This window comes from Pseudorca crassidens, chromosome 13 (genome assembly GCF_039906515.1).
Source record: "Pseudorca crassidens isolate mPseCra1 chromosome 13, mPseCra1.hap1, whole genome shotgun sequence".
In the NCBI taxonomy this organism is placed as follows: Eukaryota; Metazoa; Chordata; class Mammalia; order Artiodactyla; family Delphinidae; genus Pseudorca; species Pseudorca crassidens.
Genome location: NC_090308.1, coordinates 1,717,967 through 1,739,455, shown reverse-complemented (window position 1 = coordinate 1,739,455; position 21,489 = coordinate 1,717,967). Strand labels below are relative to the sequence as shown.

At 61.0% G+C, this 21,489-nt stretch overlaps 1 protein-coding gene across 2 annotated transcripts in view; it reads right to left on the bottom strand.

Moving 5' to 3' along the window:
- FRMD1 (FERM domain containing 1) overlaps positions 1-21,489 on the bottom strand; it is a 49,633-nt gene that overhangs the window by 13,799 nt on the left and 14,345 nt on the right. The window contains exons 2-12 of one of the 2 annotated variants that reach the window (XM_067701522.1): positions 15,950-16,086; positions 11,740-11,830; positions 6,319-6,398; positions 5,948-6,030; positions 4,836-5,022; positions 4,574-4,729; positions 4,222-4,287; positions 3,753-3,821; positions 3,003-3,177; positions 2,101-2,475; positions 587-666 (exon numbers count right to left, since the gene is read on the bottom strand). In XM_067701522.1, the coding sequence (XP_067557623.1) occupies positions 587-666; positions 2,101-2,475; positions 3,003-3,177; positions 3,753-3,821; positions 4,222-4,287; positions 4,574-4,729; positions 4,836-5,022; positions 5,948-6,030; positions 6,319-6,398; positions 11,740-11,830; positions 15,950-16,054 (1,467 nt within the window). In that variant the 5' untranslated portion in view covers positions 16,055-16,086. The remainder of the gene's footprint in view (positions 1-586; positions 667-2,100; positions 2,476-3,002; positions 3,178-3,752; positions 3,822-4,221; positions 4,288-4,573; positions 4,730-4,835; positions 5,023-5,947; positions 6,031-6,318; positions 6,399-11,739; positions 11,831-15,949; positions 16,087-21,489) is intronic. The other variant, XM_067701523.1, reaches the window with a different exon arrangement.

Sequence of the window (21,489 nt, the reverse complement as noted above, 5' to 3'; positions counted from 1 at the left end):
CTTCAGGGAGAGACCCAGAGGCCGTCCTGCAGCCGCCTCACCCTCCCCTCCATTCTCTCCCCCTCCCGCCCCCGCCCCCGCCGAACTCCCACCTCCTGCCGGGCCCCCGCCCGCCCGCCTCCCTCTGAGTCAAATCGCACCCTAACATTCACTCTCTTTCCAGGGTCACCACCCGCCCACTGGGGCTCCCCCAGGTCCGCCCTAAGCAAGGCCCGGCGCCTCCAGCCCCCGCTTCCTCTGCCTCACCTCCCAGGGCCACTGGCTTTGGCCCCCTTCCTGCTCCTGGGGGCCGGGGCGCAGCCCCCCAGAGCCCCGCACTCCTGGGGCCCGAGCTGTGCGGGCCTTGTTCACACCGCCCACCGCCTGGGAAGGGGGCGGGGCCGGGGGCCGCACCGCACGGCAGGCCGAACTCTCAGCTCTCAGACGCAGAGGACCCAGCTCCCGACCCGCCTCGCTCCCTAAAGCCTTACCGGTCCCCCACTGCCCGACGAGTCTCCCGGGGACCCTCGGGCGGGCCTAGGGCCCCTGACCTGACGAGGCGCGATGCAGAACAGGGAGAGGCCGCCTGGCCCACGTGGGGACCTACCTGGTGCAGGGCCTCAGCGCTCGGGCCTGTCGTGCTCACCAGTGTGACCCGCACCGCGGCCAAGGGCTGCTGGGGAGAGGCTGCGAGGAGGGCGAGGGCACGTGAGCAGGGCCCGGGGACACCCGCCTGCTCCCTGCAGAGGGCAGCCCACCCCAGGGCCCCAAATTCTGAGATGAGACTGGGTGCCTCTATGGTTCCCGCACCCCTCCTCTCAGGCCTCGGGGTCACAGAGAGGTGGGCTGTGACCTTGGCCTCCTCCCTGCAGGTCATCTGGAACCCCAGACTATCACGTGTCGTCTCCACGTGAGGTGTCGGAGCCCTTTCGAGGAGCGATGGTTTCTGTGGGCGACCTGGGCTCCTCCCCTTAGGTGGTCTCCGCCTATCCCAGCCTTCTCCCTGCATGGTCCCCCAGGACCCCCCCCCCTCCCTGCCCCCCCCCCCCTCCCAGCTCACACTGCCCTGTCCTTCCGCACTGGGCTGCTTTAGTTGTCCAAGTGCTCTGATGTCTAATCAAAGCAGGTGCTTACTGGGCAAACAGCATCTTATCATTATTATTGCTCATTCCAGATTGCAGACCACACACTTGGGCAAAACCTCAGAGCTGGAGACCGATCTGTCCTTTATCGCTCAGAATGTAAAGGTGGACACGGCAGGTTGACCAAAACCACCTGACACTGTGTGATCTTGGCTGACCTTGGGTAACCCTGAATGACTCTGGTTGGCCCTAGGTGATCTTGGGTGACTCTAGGCGACCCTGGGTAGCACTGGGTGATCCTGAATGATTCTGGGTGACCTTAGGTGACCCTGAATGACTCTGATTGGCCCTAGGTGATCTTGGGTGACTCTAGGTGACCCTGGGTAGCACTGGGTGACCCTGAATGACTCTGGGTGACCTTAGGTGACCCTGAATGACTCTGGGTGGACGTGGGTGATGCTGGGTGTCCCTGCATAACCTTGGGTGACTCTAGGTGGACCTGGGTGGCCAGGCCCTGAGGCTGGTCCCCACGATTACCCATTGCATCCACTCTCAAAGACGCTGCAGGTGCTCAGGGAATAGCAGAGCCTGCGTAACCTTCCTGGGGTGACAAGGAACCACTTCAGGGCCCCCACTCCCAGACCTACTGCAGAGGCATCCCTGGGGACAAGGAGCTCTTGCTAAGCCGGGTGGGTGCTTGGTCCTAGAATGGCTCATAAGTGGCCGACTGTCATGTGACTTCTACTGACCCCGTGGGTAGCAAGAGAGAAACGTGGCTGAATGCTTTCCGATGGGATCTTACATGAGGGACGCTGGCCAGGCCAGGCTCCCTAGGAGTTACCAGCTGCAGGGGGATTGAAGGACCACCACCCACCGCGTCTTGCAGGGAGGGCCCTGTCCTCCCTTCTCTGCTCCCAGGCCCTGTGGTGGAGGGGCCCCTGTGTAACAAGGTCCCCAGAATCAGGGTGACGAGCACCCCAGCCTCTCCCGGCACCCACAGCGATGACCCAGCCGGCATCTAGCCAAGCAACACACTCACCTTCCCCCTGGTCCCGGGTGTCGCCCTCAGGCCCACCTCTGCCACCACCAACTGTGCCACGGCTGCTCTGGCTGGTCCTGGAGCTGCTGGGCGGCTCCTCCCCGTGGAGCGCGGCAGCCCCGACGATGGGCTCATCCACCGACATCTCCCCGGGCTCCACGGGCTCCGCCAGCTGGGAGTCGGCCTCGATGCCCGACGAGCGGGAGCTGCAGTGGCTGCCAGACGAGAGGAGCGAGAGGCGGTGCGGGGGACGCCAGCCTCCGTCCCTATTGTCCCCGCTGCCAGGGGAGCCGGGGGACGCCCTGCTGGCCAGGTCCAGGTCCAGGTCCAGCTCTAGCATGTCGCTGACGCAGGACTCCCGGTAGCACTTCTTCTCTGTGCGGGGGGAGGGGGAGGAGCGCTGGAGACGGAGCCGCAGGTGGCCGACAGAGGCCCAGGGGTGCAGCCCACCGCCAGGCCCAGGAAGATGCAGAGTCGGGGGAGGGAACTGCCACCCAGAGGTCAGGGCCCCGAGTGTCCGCTGTCACAGCCCAGGCAGCCGGTAAGCTCCTAACACTTGCCCGTGTGCTCACGGCCCTAGGGCTCCCAGGTCTCAGGGCGAGAGGCCCCAAGCAGCCCCCGCAAGCAGGTGTGCACACATGTGCACACAGGCACTCCACACTCACACACACGCGTGCATCGCCAGGGCCTCCAGGAACCGCGTGGGGGTTACTGCAGCCCTTGCCTCGCTTTCCCCCGGCCCCCATCTTTAGAATCAGGCCCCAGGAGAGCTGGAGGAGTGGGGTCTCCACCACCCCCTTGCCAAGCCCCCCTCTGGGAAAACAGGGTGCGACGCGGGCTGCCGCGCCCAGCGTCCGACCTAGACCGCAGAGGAGGGGTGGGCGCGGAGGGGACGGCCCCACCTTGGGCCTCCTCCAGCTGCCGCAGCCGCTGCAGCGCGGGCTGCAGGGTCAGGTGCAGCTGGTGGCTGCTACTGAGCAGGTGCAGCAGGTGGCGGGAGCGCCAGGAACAGCCTGTGCGGTACACCAGCTTCCGGGCCGCGGGCAGCCCGTCCGGCCAGAGCTCAAACCTCTTGCCCTGAGCAGAGAAGAGACACGATGTGACATACCAAGAAAGCCAGAGGACGGCATCAGCCAGGCCCTCTGCTGGGGGCTCCCCTGTTTCTGTCCTGCCACCACATTTCTCCTGGGGGTGCGGGTGGGGGAGGGGCCTCAGGGCAGCTGTAACCCGGCGCCCACCGCGCTGGGCCGGGGGAGGTGGACCCTGTGGGCCCACGGCCGTGTTGGGCCCTCGAGTTCAGCCTGCACCCAGGACCCACCGTCCCTGCCACCCGCCCAGCGCCAGGCCCGGCCCAGGGTGTCTGGATGGAGCGCGTCTGCGGCCTCCTCCTCGCCCCCCTTTATTGTCCCCACCCAGGAGCCAGAAGTCCTCCTGGTGACGAGAGCCAGGACACCCAGCCCAGCAGAAGGGCACTTCCAGGGGGTGGGGCCGTCTCCACGCGGGACACTCCCCAGGCCTCGGGCTGTGCCTGCACCTCGTGGGCCATGACATGCCTGGTCAACGTCCTGAAGGACAAGCGTCTGCCAGGCTCCTCTGGGCTCCTGGGGGCTAAGACACCCCCGACCCCAGCCCCGACCCCATCAGACACGCACCAGAAAGGCCAGCTTCCCGATGTGGCGCCAGGGGAAGTCGTAGAGCAGCTGCGGAGCGCGGTTCACCTCCTGCAAGACAGCAGGGCCGCGTGCACAGGGCCAGCCAGAGGGAAGCAGCAAGACCAGCCCCCGTGGGGGAGGGGAGGGGCCGTTAAGGAGAAAGAGGAGGGGGATGGGGAGGGGATGGGGAGGGGAGGGAGGGGAGGGGTGGAGGGGGAGGGGAGGAGGGGAGGGGAGGGGGAGGGGGAGGGGAGGAGGGGAGGGGAGGGGGAGGAGGGAGCGGGAGGGGAGGGGAAGGGGGAGGGGAGGGGAGGGGGAGGGGAGGAGGGGGAGGAGGGGAGGGGGAGGGGAGGAGGGGAGGGGAGGGGGAGGGGAGGGGGAGGGGGGAGGGGAGGGGAGGGGGAGGGGGGAGGGGAGGGGAGGGGGAGGGGGAGGGGAGGGGAGGGGGAGGAGGGCCCCTGCCGGTCACCTGATAGACCTGCACCCCTCTGAGGGTCAGTCCCAGGACAATGGTAGGTCGGTCCTCCTTCTTATCCTAAGAGGACACAGACGTTGGCAAGGTCTAGAGCCCCTGGCCTGGGGTTGTGGCCCCCCTCGCAGACCCTCGCTGGTGGACCAGGGGTGCCTGAGGGCTGAGGTGGGGTCCCCGGGCCTCCTCCCATTTCCCCTCTGATGCTGGCTGGGGGTCCCGGCCCTAGGACAGCCGTGGGGACTCTGTCCCTCCTGTCCTGGGTCGGGGTCCCGGCCGCCCTGTGGACCCTTGGGGAGGTGCGTCCCAGGCCTGAGCCGCCCTCCCCCACCCGGCGTCCCCGCAGCTGGACCTTGTACAGCCTGAAGAAATGGACGGGCACGTCCTCCAGCCGGCAGGCCTCCCGGATGAAGCGCAGCACGGCCTCCTTGGGGCTCAGGCCCCCCTGCTCACGGTGCAGGGTGGGCGCGTGCCTGAGGATGTAGGCGCTGCCCCTCTTGGTGATGATCTGAGGAGGGAGCCGCCAGCCATCTGTCCAGCCTGCTCCCCCTCCAGCCCGGGGTCCCCCCCCCCGCCCCTGGGGGTGGCGGCCAGGATGGAGAGAGGGGCCTCACCCACTGCGGGAAGTAGGCCTGCGGCTCAAAGTAGCGGCCCGAGTGTGCTGGCTCGCGGAAATTGCCCAGGTCGGCCTGCAGCCCGTAGGCAGCCAGCAGAAAGTAGGCCTCCTCCCGGTGGGCGCACTGGGACCGCAGCACCCGCTCCTTCAGGTGGCAGTAGTACAGGTGCCTGGCCGTCCTGTCGCTGGCGGGCGAGCGGGCTCGGGAGCGCCGTCCCCCTGCAGCCTGCGGCCTCCCACCCCGCCAGTCACCGCCCCCCGCCCGCCACGCCCCGTCTCGTTGCCCCAGGGCCCCAGGACCCTCAGGGCCCCGAAGCGGGGGAGGTACAGGTGGACGTGCTGCCGCCCCCCTGCTGCTGAGAAGCCAGGTGAGCCTGACTTTGTGCAGGGCTCCTGGGACCCAGGACTGGCCGACCTGGTTTATAGCCGCCTCCTAAGAGACAGGCCCCTTTCTTCTGCTAATTTCCCAACACACACAGGGAGCAGGACCCCTGGGAAGAACAAGTTCAGATCTTCTAACACTACCACCAGCGACTGGCCCCACAGCACGGGGCAGCCACGCTCCCTCCCCGCAACCTGCCTGTTCGCCCCTCCGAGACTTTTCCAGAACCTTCCCCCCCACCAGCTCTCTGCCTGGGGAGGCTTGTGGGGACCCCGGCCCACTTGCACCTGCTCAGGGGGCTCCTGGGACACGGGCCCCGCTTACCCGCCCCCGCTCTGGGGGCGCCCCAGCATCTGTATTTTCCCACATGCTCTGGTGGGGTTCTCTCGGGAAAGTAGGCCCAGGAACTCAGAAGGAGGCCCTGCAGGTGTGCCAGCCTGGGGCCCTTTCCCACCCGGACGGGCACCAGCAGCTGGGCGCGCAGACCAGAGCAGGAGGAGGCCCCGCTTACAGAGGAATCCGCAGACCCTCCAGCACACACCTGGGAAACCCCACCCTAGGGCATAAAATACCTGTGTTCGAAACACTCTTGTTTCTGCCCTAGTCTTTACATGTTGGTTAATTAAAAAGAATGGCTGCGCCTCTGCCCCCCAAGCAACAGCGATACCGCATCCTGACAGGTGGTCACCCTTCCGGGAACGTGCCAGAGAACCAGCGAGCGACTTTACCTGATAAGCCTTCCGTTTTCCACGTAGTACTGCACCCTGAGGAAGGCCACGAAGGGGGCCCCGGGCCTGCCGCTTCCCTGGGGCTGGAAGGGTGAGAGAAGGCGGTGCTGAGACCTGGGGGGAGGGGGCTGACCCCGGCTGGTGCTCAGGAGGGAGCACCATCTGCATCGCTTCAGACCCAGCCGGAGGCCACAGCTCAGGTCTGTACTGCGGGGCAAATGTCCAGAACACTGGAGGGCGTTGCACCTGCACCCACAGGGCTGGCTTCCCTGCGCCCGGCAGACTCCGCGCCGGGACCTGGGGCGGGGGCCAGCAGCTGGGCCTCCCGGGCCCCTCCACCCTGCCCTCCCCCGCCTGGCAGTTTAGCTCACTCTATGCCTTTCTCTCTTCCAGTCCTTTGAGAAGTATTTGCTGAGCTTCTGCTCCAGATCCATGAAGACGTGCTCGCTGTCTACAGAGAGAAGCAGGGCCTGGAGCAGAGCGTGCTGGGAGGGGCCCGTGTGCGAGCAGTCACACGCGGTGGCCTCCTTGGGGTGGCAGGCTGAGGAGCGTGTCTCCTGACGTCCAGGCTTTACCGGGTGGTTTTCCAAAGTGCGGAATCTTTAGACACTGACAGCGCGACGGCACTGGAGCTGGTCCTTGCCGGGAGCGTGACCGTCCGGAAGGGTCTTCCTCCCAACAGCCCCTCTCCCAGCTGTAGACCGAGTCCTTCGAAACTGGAAAGGCCTGTAAACCTGGGACCAAGCTCCCCAACTTCAAGTCAAGTCACATTAACGTGGTAATGCTGGGAATGGTCATGGGACCCTTCTTTCCAAATTCTACCCTCTGTGTTTTTGGACTATTACGACCACGTGTTTCCTTTGTGAGCTGGAGAAAAATGAGATTATTCTAGAGAGGAGCGTGGGGCGGGCCGGCCTCCCTCCGTTACTGTCAGGCTCAGCTCCAGAACCCGTGACTCTCAGGGCCTCGACTGCGCCACCTGCAGGCCCCTCTCTGAGGACAGCAGGACAGCCTGACCCCTCCCAGCTCTACGAGGCAGCCTTCCGGGGTATAGACGGGGCGGTGCCAGGGGACCAGGGCGGGGCCCGCCACACCACTCAGCAGCCCCCGCCTCAGGAGGGGGTGTGCCTGCCGCGTGCAGGCTCTGGGCTTGGGACCCTGAGCCAACCCCCGCATCCTCAACACCTCGGCTGTTATCTCTGCTCACTTTGCAGAGGAGGAAACCGGGCCTTGTAGAGGCTTGGAAGCACGCCAGTCACACGGCTAATAAAACCCTGGTAGGGGTCCCCAGGCCAAGGACCCTCGAAGCCCGGGGTCAGCAAAGGAGGGCCCTGGGCCAAGCAGAGCACAGCCGGGCTCCTCTGCTACATAATGTCTGTAGCTGCGTTCGTGCTCCAAAGCCAGAGACACTCACTACCTGGCCCTGTACAGGAAGCGTGCCCACCTCTGCTCTGAGCAAGCACTGCTTTTCATTCATCTAGACCATCCTCTGTGTCTGGGAGGCTCCCCCAGGGTGGTTGGAACCCACAGGCTTAGCCATCGCGTGCCGTCTGACCTTGGCGGCGCTGTTAAAGGATCGGGGTTCTGTCGAAGGAGCCTGCACGTGGGAACAGGTGTGAAAAGCCAAGCCCCACTTGCAAGGGCTGCGAGGGTCCTTTTCCGCATGTGATTATCCAAATCACCTGCCTGCTCCTTCCAAGCTCCCCGCCAAGTTCATGATAAAGAACAGAAAGAAACAAACCACCTTCAGCTTAAGTTCAAGCTCCAGAAGAAAAGTCCCGACAGCATCACTAACCTAGACGACAAAGGCGCTAGAAACGGATCGAATGTGCTCTCAAAGTCGCCCACTAGCCCCCCAGCTGCAGCCCACCCGCTGGACGTGGGCTTCCAGCACTGCCCACCTGAACCCATGGGCCAATCTCGCACCACTAGAAGTAGGGCCCAGACGTGGCGTCTGGTGACGGACACGCCCAGGGCCAGCCCTGCAGTACGTGTGATGCTGTCCCACCCAGAAGGCTGAGTGGAGTGACTGGGCGGTCCCGCCAACTTCCGGGACAGGGAAGTGTGGGGTGAGAGCCAATTTAGGTGATGCTGGGAGGAAACGGGGTCCTAGAGTGTGGGGCTGCCAGTGGGACAGTGGACGCACCGGCCTCAGCGAGCCACTGGCATGAAAAAGGGGAGGGGTGTCAGGAGCCGCATGTGTCCCCAAATTCTTATGTTGGAGCCCAAACCCCCAGGGCCTCACAACGTGACTGTATTTAGAGCTGGGCCTTCTAAGAGGTGCTTAAGTTAAAATGAGGTCATTAGGGTGGATCCTGATCCGGCGGGACTGGGGTCCACATAACAAGAGGCGCTCAGACACAGATCTGCACAGAGGGCTGGCCACGTGAGTTCAAGGGGAGAAGATGGCCAAGTACACGCCGAGGGGAGAGGCCTCAGGAGGAACGGCCCCACTGACCCTGGGATCTCAGACCTCTAGCCTCCGGACTGCGAGAAAACAGGTTTCTGTCGTTTACGCCACCTGGTCTGAGGCCTCTGTTACCTGAGGCCGTGCAGGCTGCGCAGAGGCTGGTTCTGATCCTAAGAGGTTTAGGGACCAGGTGACAAAACACAACGCAGGGATGCTATTTGGGTCCTTATTCTTACAAAGCAGCTATAAACAGACATTTCTGAAACAACTGGGAAATTTAAATATCAAGCGAATATTAAATAATATCAAGAGGGGCTTCCCTGGTGGCACAGTGGTTGAGAGTCCGCCTGCCGACGCAGGGGATGCGGGTTCGTGCCCTGGTCCGGGAGGATCCCACATGCCGCGGAGCGGCTGGGCCCGTGAGCCATGGCCGCTGAGCCTGTGCGTCCGGAGCCTGTGCTCCGCAACGGGAGAGGCCACAACAGTGAGAGGCCCGCGTACCGCAAAAAAAAAATATAAATAAATAAATAAATAAATAAAATAATAATATCAAGAAATTGTTAATTCTGTTGGGTGTACAAATGGCATTGTGGCTATTTAAGAAAATATTCTCTTTCAAGAGATGCGTAAAGAGTATTTAGGGATGGAATATCACGAAGCCTGGGATTTATTTTAAATAATCAGCAGAACATTCCGGGTTCAATGGAGCAGGTTTGGCAAAAGGTTGGCAACTGCTGCTGTTGTCTCTACTTCCAGGGATGTCGGAAAATCCTCAAAGTACTGTTTCAGTAAAATGAGCATTGCGTCTCTCTTCTATCCTGCAGGGCTACCTGCCGGACGGGGGGCTGGCTGCGCGGCCCGCCGTCCTGGGCAGAGGGAGACTGGGGTGGGCCTGTGAATGCCACTGGCCTCCTGCTTCTCTCTCTGAGACCTCCTTGCTCCGGCGGCCAGCCCGCCACCCCTCTCCCGACGTCCCTCGATTGCTTTACTGCCGGTGGCCGGGCTTCAGGTCCATCCTCACTCCGCGTCTGGAGCCCCCAACGTGCCCACCCACTGAGTCTGAGCCCGCCTGCACGTCCCACACCCAGACCCCAGCGGGGCCTCGGAGGGTCAGGTGGTGGCGGCACTGCACCTCACGCCCTGGCGGGGGGACCCAAGAGCTGGCGGCTGTCCTGGACCAGAGAGGCCCGGAGTGGCACACGCCCTCAGCTAAGCCACCTCCAGATGCTCCAGAGGCCCGGGCTCCCAAGTGACAAAGCTCAGGAGGAAGAGGTACCCCTGAACCCAACCACCGCGTCCCAGGGGTCGGGGCCCCCCAGAGCCTGTGACCCCCTCCCCCCAGGGCTCCGGGTCTCAACGAGTCCCCGCACGAAGTCACCACGCGTGTGCGTGCCCTCTCTCTGCTTTACTGCCCGCGTGTGCCCGGTCCTACGCCACGAGGCCTGTGCCGCGAAGTGAGCGGTCCCGCCACCTACCCCAGCCCCCCGTTCAGCCTCCACCAGGCCCACCAGGACCCTCTCTGGAACGATGGGGACTTCATTTCCATGAAGCGGGAAACTTCTAGAACAAGACGACAGACTTGTTGAGGAATGGGCACTGGCAACCCTCCCCTCCCCCAAACAAACCAAGCTTCTTAGAAACGCTCGCGTCCTAACTGGCTGTCTGCGAGGGCCAGGCATCGCGTCCTGACTGGCTGTCTGCGAGGGCCAGGCATCGCGTCCTGACTGGCTGTCTGCGAGGGCCAGGCATCGCGTCCTGACTGGCTGTCTGCGAGGGCCAGGCACAAGGCGGCGGTGGCCAACGGCTAAGACGGCGATTCTGGACGGAAGCGTAAACTGGGGCAAAGCTACCCATTAACTGAGCTTTCCCTGCAAACCGGGAAAAGTCCACTAATATTAAAATTTAACCCAAAGCTGCTACTCCAGGACATGAACCCCATGATAGGCGCCGGGCCCCTTGCCTGCAGCACCGTCTCACCGATGTCCCCGATTCTGTCCGGGACCCGGAACTGGGGAGCGATTTCCTGACAGGAGAAAAGGCAGTTGTCCTGAGCTCTACCACCTCCCCCGGGCCAGCCTGGGGGTCCCACACGGGACACCCCAAGTCCACGCCAGGGGGCGCACGGCCAGGTCTAAGGGCAGGAATTCCCATGGGGACCTTGACCAGTGACCCCACCTCATCCTCCTTCTCTTCCCTGCTTCGTCCGCGCCCCCCACCCGCCCCCCAAGTCCCTAGGCACTTGGCCACCAGAAGTCCCAGGGCTCGGCTCTCAGTCACGCTGAGATGAAATTACAAGCTCCAAAGAGAGCCTGGCGGAGACGGGAGTCGCACCAGTGACAAGCCTGGGGCCTCCACCGCTGTGCTCGGGCCCGGAGAGGTCAGGCGGCCCAAGCACGGAAGCTTCTCTGCGGCTGGGGCCGAGGGAGCCCACGTGGGACGAAGGCCTGGGTCACCACGTGGGGGCCACCACAGGATTGTTTCCCTCGGAGAAATGCTCACGAGTCTGCAGGACACGCTGCACGGACCGCCGAGGGAGAGGCCAGGTCCTCAGAGCCCATGTCCCCATGGGGTCTCCCCATCTCACTCGGCCCCCACCTGGACGCCTGCCTGGGGTGCACAGGCTGGGGGATCCAGGAGGAGGATCAAGCTCCCCTGCTCTGCCCTGTGCTCGTCCACTCAGCCTGGGGGCCTGGAGGGAGCCTGGGACGGGGGGACAAGGCGGCCGCCCCACCTCGTCTGCCAGCACTGCCCCTCCTCACACCAGGGGTCCACGGAAGCTCCATCTGACCCCCGGCTCTGAACTGGGCCCTGCACACCAGCAGAGCCCAGGGCTTCCAGAAAGCAAGCTTCCAGCCTGCTCACCTTTTCTCTCCAGAGGAGGGAAGTGTGCAAGTGTATATGTGTGTGTGTGCATGTGTGCACCCGTGTGACAGCATGTAAATACGTGTGAGTGTGTGCCTATAAGTGTGAATAAGTATGTGAGGGTATGAGTGTGCCAGCACGTGTGTGAGTATGTAAGTGCGCGCGTGTGAATGTGTTAAGTATGTAAGTATGTGAGACAGTGTGCACGAGTGTGGTTATGTGTGTTTGTGTACTTCGTGTGCGCGTGAATACTTGAACATGTATGTGTGTGCCTGAGTGTGCATGTGTGTGAATGTGCAACTATGTAAATATCTGCATGTGTGAGCATGAGTGCACGCGCCTGTGCTCCGGTGCAGCGAGGGGGAATCGCCCAGACACCCTGGTGCCCTCGGAACACGTGGGCACCAGGCGGCACCAGGCGGAGGCCTGGGGTCTCCTTCAGACTCAGCCCCAAGCACCCGCCCTCCCTGCCCTGGGAGGGGCCCGGGGGGCCCAGGGTCATCGGGCGACGCTTGCTTACTTCTTATCACACTGAGGCCAAAGAAGTGGGCTTCTCTGATGCCGGCCAGGTCGCACACCTGCTGGAAGAGCTCGTGCCCGGCAGCCTGCACCTGCGATAGAGATCAGAGGTGCTCAGGGCGCTGAGCAGGGCGACCTCTGGAAGAGGAGGGAGTCCAGAGGCGGGTCCACCGAGCCGGGCTGGTGGGCAGGGGGTCTGGCTCAGCGGGCTTCCCGCTCAGCAGGGTCAGGGCTCGGGGTCCCTGGTCACTCCCCAGGCTGACGGCTAGAAGTCCCCCCAACACAGCAGGCCGCCTGTGAGAGGGTGAGACCCTCACGAGGGCAGGGGCGGCGTGTCCGACCCCAGGACAGGAGGCTGCTCCCTCCAAGGACGGGGTGTGGGAGGCTCCGTGTCCCCAGGAACCCCACTGGGCTCTCTCCTCACTCGAAGCCAGCATCGCTAGGCGACTCCTGAAAGCGGGGCTGGCGTCTGGGCACTCCTGAAAGGGGCGTGTGCTGCAGGGGAGGCCCATGTCTCCCCACGGCCCAGTTCTGCCACAGCAGCCGTCCTGCCCCACAGGAACCTCCTGCCGGGCTGCAGGGCCCAGGCCGAGCCCCAGCGCCGTCACCTCCCCGCCCCTCCCCGCTCCCACGCGGCCCCAGTCCTGGGTGTGCGTCCACGCCTGCACGAGTGAGGTCTCTCTCGCATCGGTGTGTGTACACGGAAGGGCGGGCTCTCGCCCTCACCACAACTATTAGCCAGTCGGCTTTCCATTATCCACAAATGCTTCGTGACACCTAAAGCGTTAACAACATCTTCATATCAGCCATCCCACACGTTCAAATTTCCGGTTGTCTCACAAACGTCAGCGTTTTCGTGCTTTGTTGATTTGAATCCAGACTCAGGGAAGGCCCCACCCCGGGACCTTCCCCGCCGTTGATTCGTTGGGCACACAGGCCCTTTATCCCGTGGCCGACACAGCTCCCTGGTGGGTCTGGTCCTCTGTCCTCTGTGCTTCCTGGGCCGGTGATTGGTCCCCACAGACCTACGTTGCCGTCTGGCGCCCGTGTCCGTGTGTGTGAGGCCGGCTGGTGGAGGCTCGGGTTCACCGAACGGAGACCCATTTACCGGGGGCAGCTGAGGGGCTGGAGTGCGACGGCCGGGCAGCCTGAGGACGCTGGTCGCAGGCTTCCTGGGGACGGGCGGAGCTCCTGTGACTCGGGGAGTCCCACTTCTTAGTGGTCAGTGCCCGGGAGGCCGGCCTTGTCATCGTCCGTCTGATCTGGTGAGGGACAATCCCTCCGCCCGCGATGACGGTGACGCGTATTCGCAGCAAGGCTTCCCAGCCCATGGCTTCCTAATGCTTGGTGTGAAGCCGCACGCGGTACAGTTAAATACGGGCTCCTCCCTCACTGCTAGCCCAGTGCGCACACCCCGGAAGTAACTTCCTCTGGGCTCCGCGTGGCAGGGCCAGGAGGGCGAGGCCACGGGCACTGGAGGCTGGCTCCGTGGGCCCCGTCGCAGCCAGGATCCACGTCTCCTTCTAGAGGGTTCAGCTCTGCTCCGGCTGCACGGTCCTTCAGGAAGACCTTCCCGTGAATTTCACCCAGGAACCAGGCTCCCACAGGGCAGGGCCAATGCCCCAGGACCTCCCCTCCCCCCACCCCGCCCCAGGTCCCCTTGCTGCACCCTCCCCGTGGCATAAGGCACCTCTAAGGACACAGCGAACCCCCGGGAAGCCCATCGATCAGCTCCAGCATCTCATCGTTGGATGGGGACGCCGAGGCTTGGGGACCTTGACTCCAGTACAGAAGTGTGTCCCTGAGCAGAGGAGAAATTCCCAGGACACAGGCAAGACATTCCCAGGAGCCGTGGGGCATCTCAGACCCCTTCCGCCCCCTCCCAAAGGCAGCCCCAAACCAGCCCCGCAGGGTCCAGCGCTCTTCGCCAGACCCCTCCCACTTCAAGTGCCGCGTTTCACAAACCGCAGTCGTCCTTCAGTGAGGTTACGCCCTCCCCCAGGGGCCCGCCCACTTTATGGGCGCTTTCCGTTGCCTCTCAACTCAACTAAGACAGGCAGACAAGGTGAGAGTAGGAAGGAAAGACAGACACAGAGATTCCGTCTTCCTCTGATTGGGCCCTAGACAGCCCGAGCGTCCGCGATGGCCGAACACATGAGATAGACATTTCCACGTGGACGTTAGCTTCCCGAGTTCTCCGTCGCCCTCGCACCCTGCACCCCGCGTTCCCAGAAAGGAGATGCAGAAACAGGAACTTATTTCTCACAGTCAGCAACGTCTATCAGGAACACTCCCTTCACGGGCCAAATGGGAGGGCTGACCCCTCCCCGGCGTGCCTCCAAGACGGGGCCTGGGGCTCCAGAGCACCCGCCCCCTGCCCCCCTGGCTCTGCTCCCCTGCGGGCGGGGGGCTACACCTACAGCGAGAACGCAGACGGGCTCTGGAACCAGGCGGCCCGGGCTGCAGCCCCAGCTCGGCACCAAGTGCTCGCCAACCCTGGGCCTCAGTTTCCCGTCTGTGAGATCAGACCAGCGGGGGGCAGGGCCCCGGCTGCGCGTGGAGAGGGCTAAGGGAGGGGGCAGAGCCGGACACGTGGGGGCACCAGTTAGCGCAGGAGGAGCTGCTCCGGGCCGCGATGGGGAAGAGAGACCTCGACCTCAGCTCAGACACGCCCGGAAGGGCCACTACAACCGAGCTCCAGAGACCGCCTGGCACCGGAGGGCTCAGGCCACTTCACTTTCTCTCGGGCAACTGGAATGAGGTGGAAAGACGTCAAAATCCTGGCTGGAAGCGACCTGGCCCTGCACGGACCCACTAGACGCCCCGTGTCCCGAGGGCCGGAGCTGGGGCGCAGGCAGCCCGCGGTGCAGGCTCTGAGTTGCCGTGGGGCACAGCAGCGGACCCACAGCACGGCCGGCTCGTCCGGTGTGTCCCCGCGGGTGTTTGTGCTCAGGCCAGGCCCCACGCACCCCTACAGCTGCTGTACAGAGACGGGGGCTCCCCTCCCCGGCTCACCGTACCCCCGCTCCCCGGGAGGTCCCGTCGGGGAGGGTCTCTGCGGGGCTGGGAGTCCCTGTGCGGGGCCAGCGCGCAGCCCCTCTCTCGTTCTGGGCGCTCCTTCACAGGGAGGGAGGGGCAGGCGGGGCGGGCCTGCGGGGCGCCCTGAAGACGTCTGCGTGGCAGCCGCTGTCCCGGGGTGGCCGGGGGCCTGGGGAAGGCGGTAGAGGCGAGCTTCGTCCCCAGGGCTGCACTGGTCCTCACAGACGAGGTGGCATTCAAAGCCGGGCACACGCCACCTCGGTGACGAGCTTCTTAGCTAATGGCTCTGACTTCAAACAGCTGCACTGTCTGATGGGAGCTTGCAGGAGTCACACGCTTCCTAAAGAGAGCCTCCGTCCTGTACCTGCGCCTGCGTGTCATCCTGCGTGTGGAGTGAAGCCATGGATGCCTAAGCGACAACTCACATCTCCCCCGAAAGGACAACCTGAGTCACGTGGTCATCAGGTAGAGGCCAAGCAGGGTCTCTCACGGACACTGTCGAGCGAACCCCTGCTCCGCTGCCCCCAGCCCAGCGCTTCGGGGCTGCCCTTCCCAGGGAAGGCGGGAGCCACCTTCTTGGGAGGACAGACCCGCGGCCTCGCCCCTCCAGGCAGGACCTCACGGTCACCCGCAGACAAGGTGTGGGCGGCCTGACTCCCATCTGCCAGGTCTGAATCTGGCTCCCTCAGCAGCTTTAGTGTTTATTCCAGGCCGAGGACGCAGCTGCCCTCAGATCCACCCCCGCCCGGGTCATGGGAAGAGGCTCCAGAAGGGATGGGCCCCTCGGAACAAAATCTGCCCACGCAGGCGCCGGACGCTGCGGACTGTGTCTGGCCTGGGCCACAGCCGGGGGCTGCAGACCGAGAGGGACACACACTGTGTAAAGGTGGCCAGAGCCAGCATCCGTTTCTCTAAGCTGGGGGGCAGTGGTGTGATTAGAACACAGTGCGGTCCCAGGGGGCAGGCCCGCCGGCACACTGGCCCCATGTGGTCCCCACGGCCACCCCTCACACATGGCCTGGCTCACCCTGTGGCCCCTGCTGCCCCCCGCTGTCGCCCACCCGGCCCTCCTCTGCGCTCACCCCCACAGCCACCCCACACACATGGCCTGGCTCACCCCGTGGCCCCTGCTGCCCCCCGCTGTCGTCCACCCGGCCCTCCTCCGCGCTCACCCCCACAGCCAGCCGCAGCCGTTCCCGCGTGGGGAGTAGCACCAGGACGTCCCTGCGCTCCGAGGGCATCTCGCCGTCCCAGGGCCACTTCCGCCAGCCGCACATGGGGTCTCAGGACCAGGAGCCCTCCATCCGCCCTGCGGGAGAGAGCTCGTCAGGGGCGCGGCACCGGAGGCACAGGACCGTGTGTCACCATGCGTGGGCCCTCTTCCACCGGCCGGACACAGGTGCGGCCCTGCGCCCCCAGACTCACCCAGCTCCGGGCTCCCTGGGGACAGGCACCCTGCTGAGCTCCTGGCTGGGAAACCGCCCGCAGTGGAGCCAGGCCAAGGTCCAGGGTCCTAAGTAGCCGGCTACGTGCAGGTTGATTGGAATGCAAATAAACAACGCGCCAGGCTGGCACTGCCGGCTGCAGCTAAGCCAACTCCCCCACGTACCGCCTTCTCCGTTTCAGGGACCGAGAGTAGGGCCACCCGAGGCCCGTGGCACAGACCCCGGACCCAGGGCTGCCGTGGCGGGCACTGGAGGGGCACCGCGAGCACTGGGCACGCCCGGTCCCCACTACAGCCCCTGCCGCTCGCGTCTGGAAACGAATCCCGAGGTAGCAGATGAGGTAGCAGACACTGGTCCCCAAACAAGGTCTCCCTGAAGGCCCGCTCTGATCCCTTCGGGCCGAGGTCACAGCCTCCTGCCGGGCCCTGAGCCGGTGACCTGCTGAGCTCGTGAGCTCTGACCCGCGGGGAAGAGCAGTGTTAAAGGGCGGGGCCCCTGTAGCCCCCTGAACGCGGTTTCTGCTCCCACAGGCCGGCTGGTACCCCTGTGTTTCTGTTACGGGGTGAGCCTGGAAGGGTCCCGAGCTGTCCCTCTTTGAGAGGGACTCCAAGGGGCTTTTATTTGACAAACACAGGAAGCTCCTCGAGGGGCAGCTGGGCAGGTCCTAAGGAATTCGGTTCCTGCTGTCCCTACGTCTGGCCCTATGGGGCTGGAAGGTGGGGAACACAATGGAGAGAAGGAAACCTCTTGCTGGCTCTATCTGCCTGTGATTCCCGCCCAGCTGTACGGGTCACACGTGAATCTGAAGAGGCTGCCGCCCTATCTTTTTCTCTCCAGGGTGAATGCAAAATTATTCTCTTCCGAGATGTGTGTGTCCTTTTTACCGGCAACTTAATGATTTTTAAAATGGCCAAAGAGCCTGAAAACAGATGCTGTATCCCGTGATCCCCTGCACGTGCACCCTGGTTGCTCGATTCACTGGCCGAGATGTCCTGTGACCCACTGACGAGAGGTCCCTGGCGCTCCTGCTATAAGGAGCAAACAGGGAGGACGTGAGGTGCCCGGGCAGCTGCAGAAAGCGTGGGCGCGCACACACACACACACACACACACACACACAGAGGAACCCCGAGGTGGTGGACGGAGGGACACGGAAGTGGGGCTTCTCCCGAGGAAGGTGTCGGGGACGGACGTCAGCCCCCGCTGGGCATTCAATGATCCACGGGCGAGATGCTCCATCCCAGCTGTGCTCCTCTGACCAGCGCTGGGTGACGGTGCCTCACTTGCCTGTTCGGTGCTGGCTGTGTCGTAGGTGACAGTTGGCAAAGGAGCTCCGAACACCTCCAGTGACGAAAAGGAAAAGAAAGGCTGCTTCTTGTTGATAAATGCTCCACCTTGCATCATGTATCAGGTATCAGGGCAGTGGGTGCACTTCCCGGAGGGGCTGCAGAGGGTCTGCACCAGGTGCCCCGGGGCCCGCTCCCACCAGTCAGGGACCCCTGTCCTCTCGCTTCTCAGGAAGGTGGGAGTGAGATAAACACACTTCAAACACTCGGGTCTTCAGCCAACATCATTCTCAATGGTGAAAAACTGAAAGCATTTCCTTTAAGATCAGGAGCAAGACAAGGTTGTCCACTCTCACCACTCTTATTCAACATAGTTTTGGAAGTCCTAGCCACGGCAACCAGAGAAGAAAAACAAGTAAAAGGAATACAAATTGGAAAAAAATAAGTAAAACTGTCACTGTTTGCAGATGACATGATACTATACATAGAGAATCCTAACGATGCCACCAGAAAACGACTAGAGCTAATCAATGTATTTGGTAGAATAGCAGGATACAAAATTAATGCACAGAAATCTCTTGCATTCCTATAACTAACAATGAAAGATCAGAAAGAGAAATTAAGGAAACACTCCCATTCACCATTGCAACAAAAAGAATAAAATACCTAGGAATAAACCTACCTAAGGAGGTAAAAGACCTATACTCAGAAAACTATAAGACACTGATGAAAGAAATCAAAGATGACACAAACAGATGGAGAGATATACTATGTTTTTGGATTGGAAGAATCAATACTGTGAAAATGACTATACTACCCAAAGCAATCTATTCAATGCAATCCCTATCAAATTACCAATGGCATTTTTTACAGAACTAGAACAAAAAAATCTTAAAATTTGTATGGAGACACAAAAGACCCTGAAGAGCCAAAGCAATCTTGAGGGAAAAAAACGGAGCTGGAGGAATCAGGCTCCCTGACTTCAGACTATACTACAAAGCTACAGTAATCCAGACAGTATGGTACTGGCACAAAAACAGAAATATAGATCAGTGGAACAGGATAGAAAGCACAGACATAAACCCACACACCTATGATCAACTAATCTATGACAAAGGAGTCAAGGATATACAATGGAGAAAAGACAGTCTCTTCAATAAGTGGTGCTGGGAAAACTGGACAGCTACATGTAAAAGAATGACATTAGAACACTCCCTAACACCATACACAAAAATAAACTCAAAATGGATTATAGACCTAAATGTAAGACTGGACACTATAAAACGCTTAGAGGAAAACATAGGCAGAACACTGTATGACATAAATCACAGCAAGATCTTTTTTGACCCACCTCCTAGAGTAATGGAAATAAAAACAAAAATAAACAAATGGGACCTAATGAAACTTAAAAGCTTTTGCACAGCAAAGGAAACTATAAACAAGATGAGAAGACAACCCTCAGAATGGGAGAAAATATTTGCAAACGAATCAACGGACAAAGGGTTAATCTCCAAAATATATAAACAGCTCATGCAGCTCAGCTCAACATTAAAAAAACAAACAACCCAATCCAAAAATGGGCAGAAGATCTAAATAGACATTTCTCCAAAGAAGATATACAGATGGCCAAGAAGCACATGAAAAGCTGCTCAACATCACTAATTATTAGAGAAATGCAGATCAAAACTACAATGAGGTATCACCTCACACCAGTTAGAATGGGCATCATCAGAAAATCTACAAACAGCAAATGCTGGAGAGGGTGTGGAGAAAAGGGAACCCTCTTGCACTGTTGGTGGGAATGTAAATTGATACAGCCACTATGGAGAACAGTATGGAGGTTCCTTGAAAAACTAAAAATAAAATTACCATATGACCCAGCAATCCTACTACTGGGTATATACCCAGAGAAAACCATAATTCAAAAAGACACATGCACCCCAATGTTCATTGCAGCTCTATTTACAATAGCCAGGTCATGGAAGTAACCTAAATGCCCATTGACAGACGAATGGATAAAGATGTGGTACGTATATACAATGGAATACTACTCAGCCATAAAAAGGAACAAAATTGGGTCATTTGTAGAGACGTGGATGGAGCTAGAGGCTGTCATACAGAGTGAAGTAAGTCAGAAAGAGAAAAACAAAAATTGTATATTAACTCATATATGTGGAGCCTAGAAAAATGGTACAGATGAATCAGTTTGCAGGGCAGAAAGTGACACAGATGTAGAGAACAAACATATGGACGCCAAGGGGGGAAAGCGGGCGGTGGGATGAATTGGGAGATTGGGATTGACATATATACACTAATAGGTATAAAATAGCTAACTAATAAGAACTGCTGTATTTAAAAAATAAAATAAAATTCAAAACAAAAAACCACTCGCGTCTTCTGAGCCGGGTGGGTGCTCAGGTGGGAAGCGGCCACCTGCTGAGAGTCTGTGGTTCCGGGTCTGGGGGGAGGGCCACCCCTGCACTGGGCCCTCCTGAGGGCTGCTGCCCCGGGACCCCTTCTCTGTGCAGCCTGCCTTTCTCTGGATGAGAGAAAGCATCCTCTAGCATGAGATGGACCTGCCAAGAATGTTCTAGAAATGAAGCTTCTGAACCATAAGCCCGTAAGGAACAGATGTCACAAAACAACACAGGAAAACCATTCAGCAATACTGGTAGGTGGACAAACGTCAGTCATGCCGACCCAAAGAACACATCTTACATGATTCCATGAAATGTCCAGAAGGGGCAACATCCACAGAGACAGGAAGCAGGTGTGCGATGCCTGGGGGGAGGAGCCTGCACACGGCGTGGGGACGTGCCACAGTCAGATGGTGGAGGCTGCACAGTCATAAGTTTACCAAAACTCACTCAATTGTTCACTGAAAATGAACGTATTTTACAGTATGTAAACCCTACCTCAATAAGGCTACTAAAATACATGTTATAAAATAGTAGAAGCCCACAAAAAGTCATCAGCCAATGGCACAGAATGCAATGCAACCATCTGCCGGAAATGCCCCTTCCAGCAGGTGTGTGTGTGCGTGTGCGTGCGCACACGGGCGTGTGCACGTGTGAGTGCCCTGATGACAGGCTCTCCTGCACCGTCAGTACCGCGTGTGGACCCTTCCCCGTGTGCCTCGCCTGCCCTTTACGGAGCCAGTTCTGATGGCCGCAATGGCCCATTTTAGGGAGTTCAGGGGTCTTAGTTAGCGGTCGGGGAGGGGAGGCCCGCCTGCCTTCCGCCCCACCGCTACGCCCACGTGCACTTTGCCCGCCCCCTCTGGTGCTCCTCCGGCCTGACCCATCTGGCGTTCAGTGAAGAGCCCATCCCAGCCCAGCCGCCCTGGGCCGTTCTCACACCGCTTCTTAAAGTGCTTCTTTTATTGTCACCTTTCCTGAAAAGGTGGTTGGCCAGATGCAGCGTATTTTGCTCATTTTATCCGTAGGGAACGTGAGGCACAGAGAACCAAATGCTGTGCAGGGCCCCTGGCTACAGCGTCTCTAAGAACCCCCCCAGAGTCACGTGACAAGTGCTCATTCGCACGGACACGTCCAGGGTGACTCCCGCACTCAGGAATGACAGACGTCAGCGTTTGGGGAAGCGCAGGAGTCTGACTGCCGTTGGGAGTTGCAGGTGGGTGCGGAGTGCTGGGGGGTCCCTGATGTGCCTCTGCTGGGCGACGGGAACTGAGGACCCCTCACAGCGCCAGCCTGGTGATGGAGACACTGGAGGGGTCGCCCCGCGGGTGTCCAGGGCCCGGGTGCCTGTGGGGCTGAGAAGAGCCGGCCCAGAGGAGAGGCTAGGCGGCTGGAGCGCTGCCTGCTGCCCACGCAGGCGGGCCATGCTGCGTCTGCCGCCCCCTCCACCTCTTGACCTCCATTAAAACCCAGGGCCCAAGAGCAGGGTGCGGGGCGGCGTGCAAGCCCATCGTCCACCCCTTGGTGCGCCAGCTGCTTTTCCTCCAGCTGACAGCTGGCCAGGG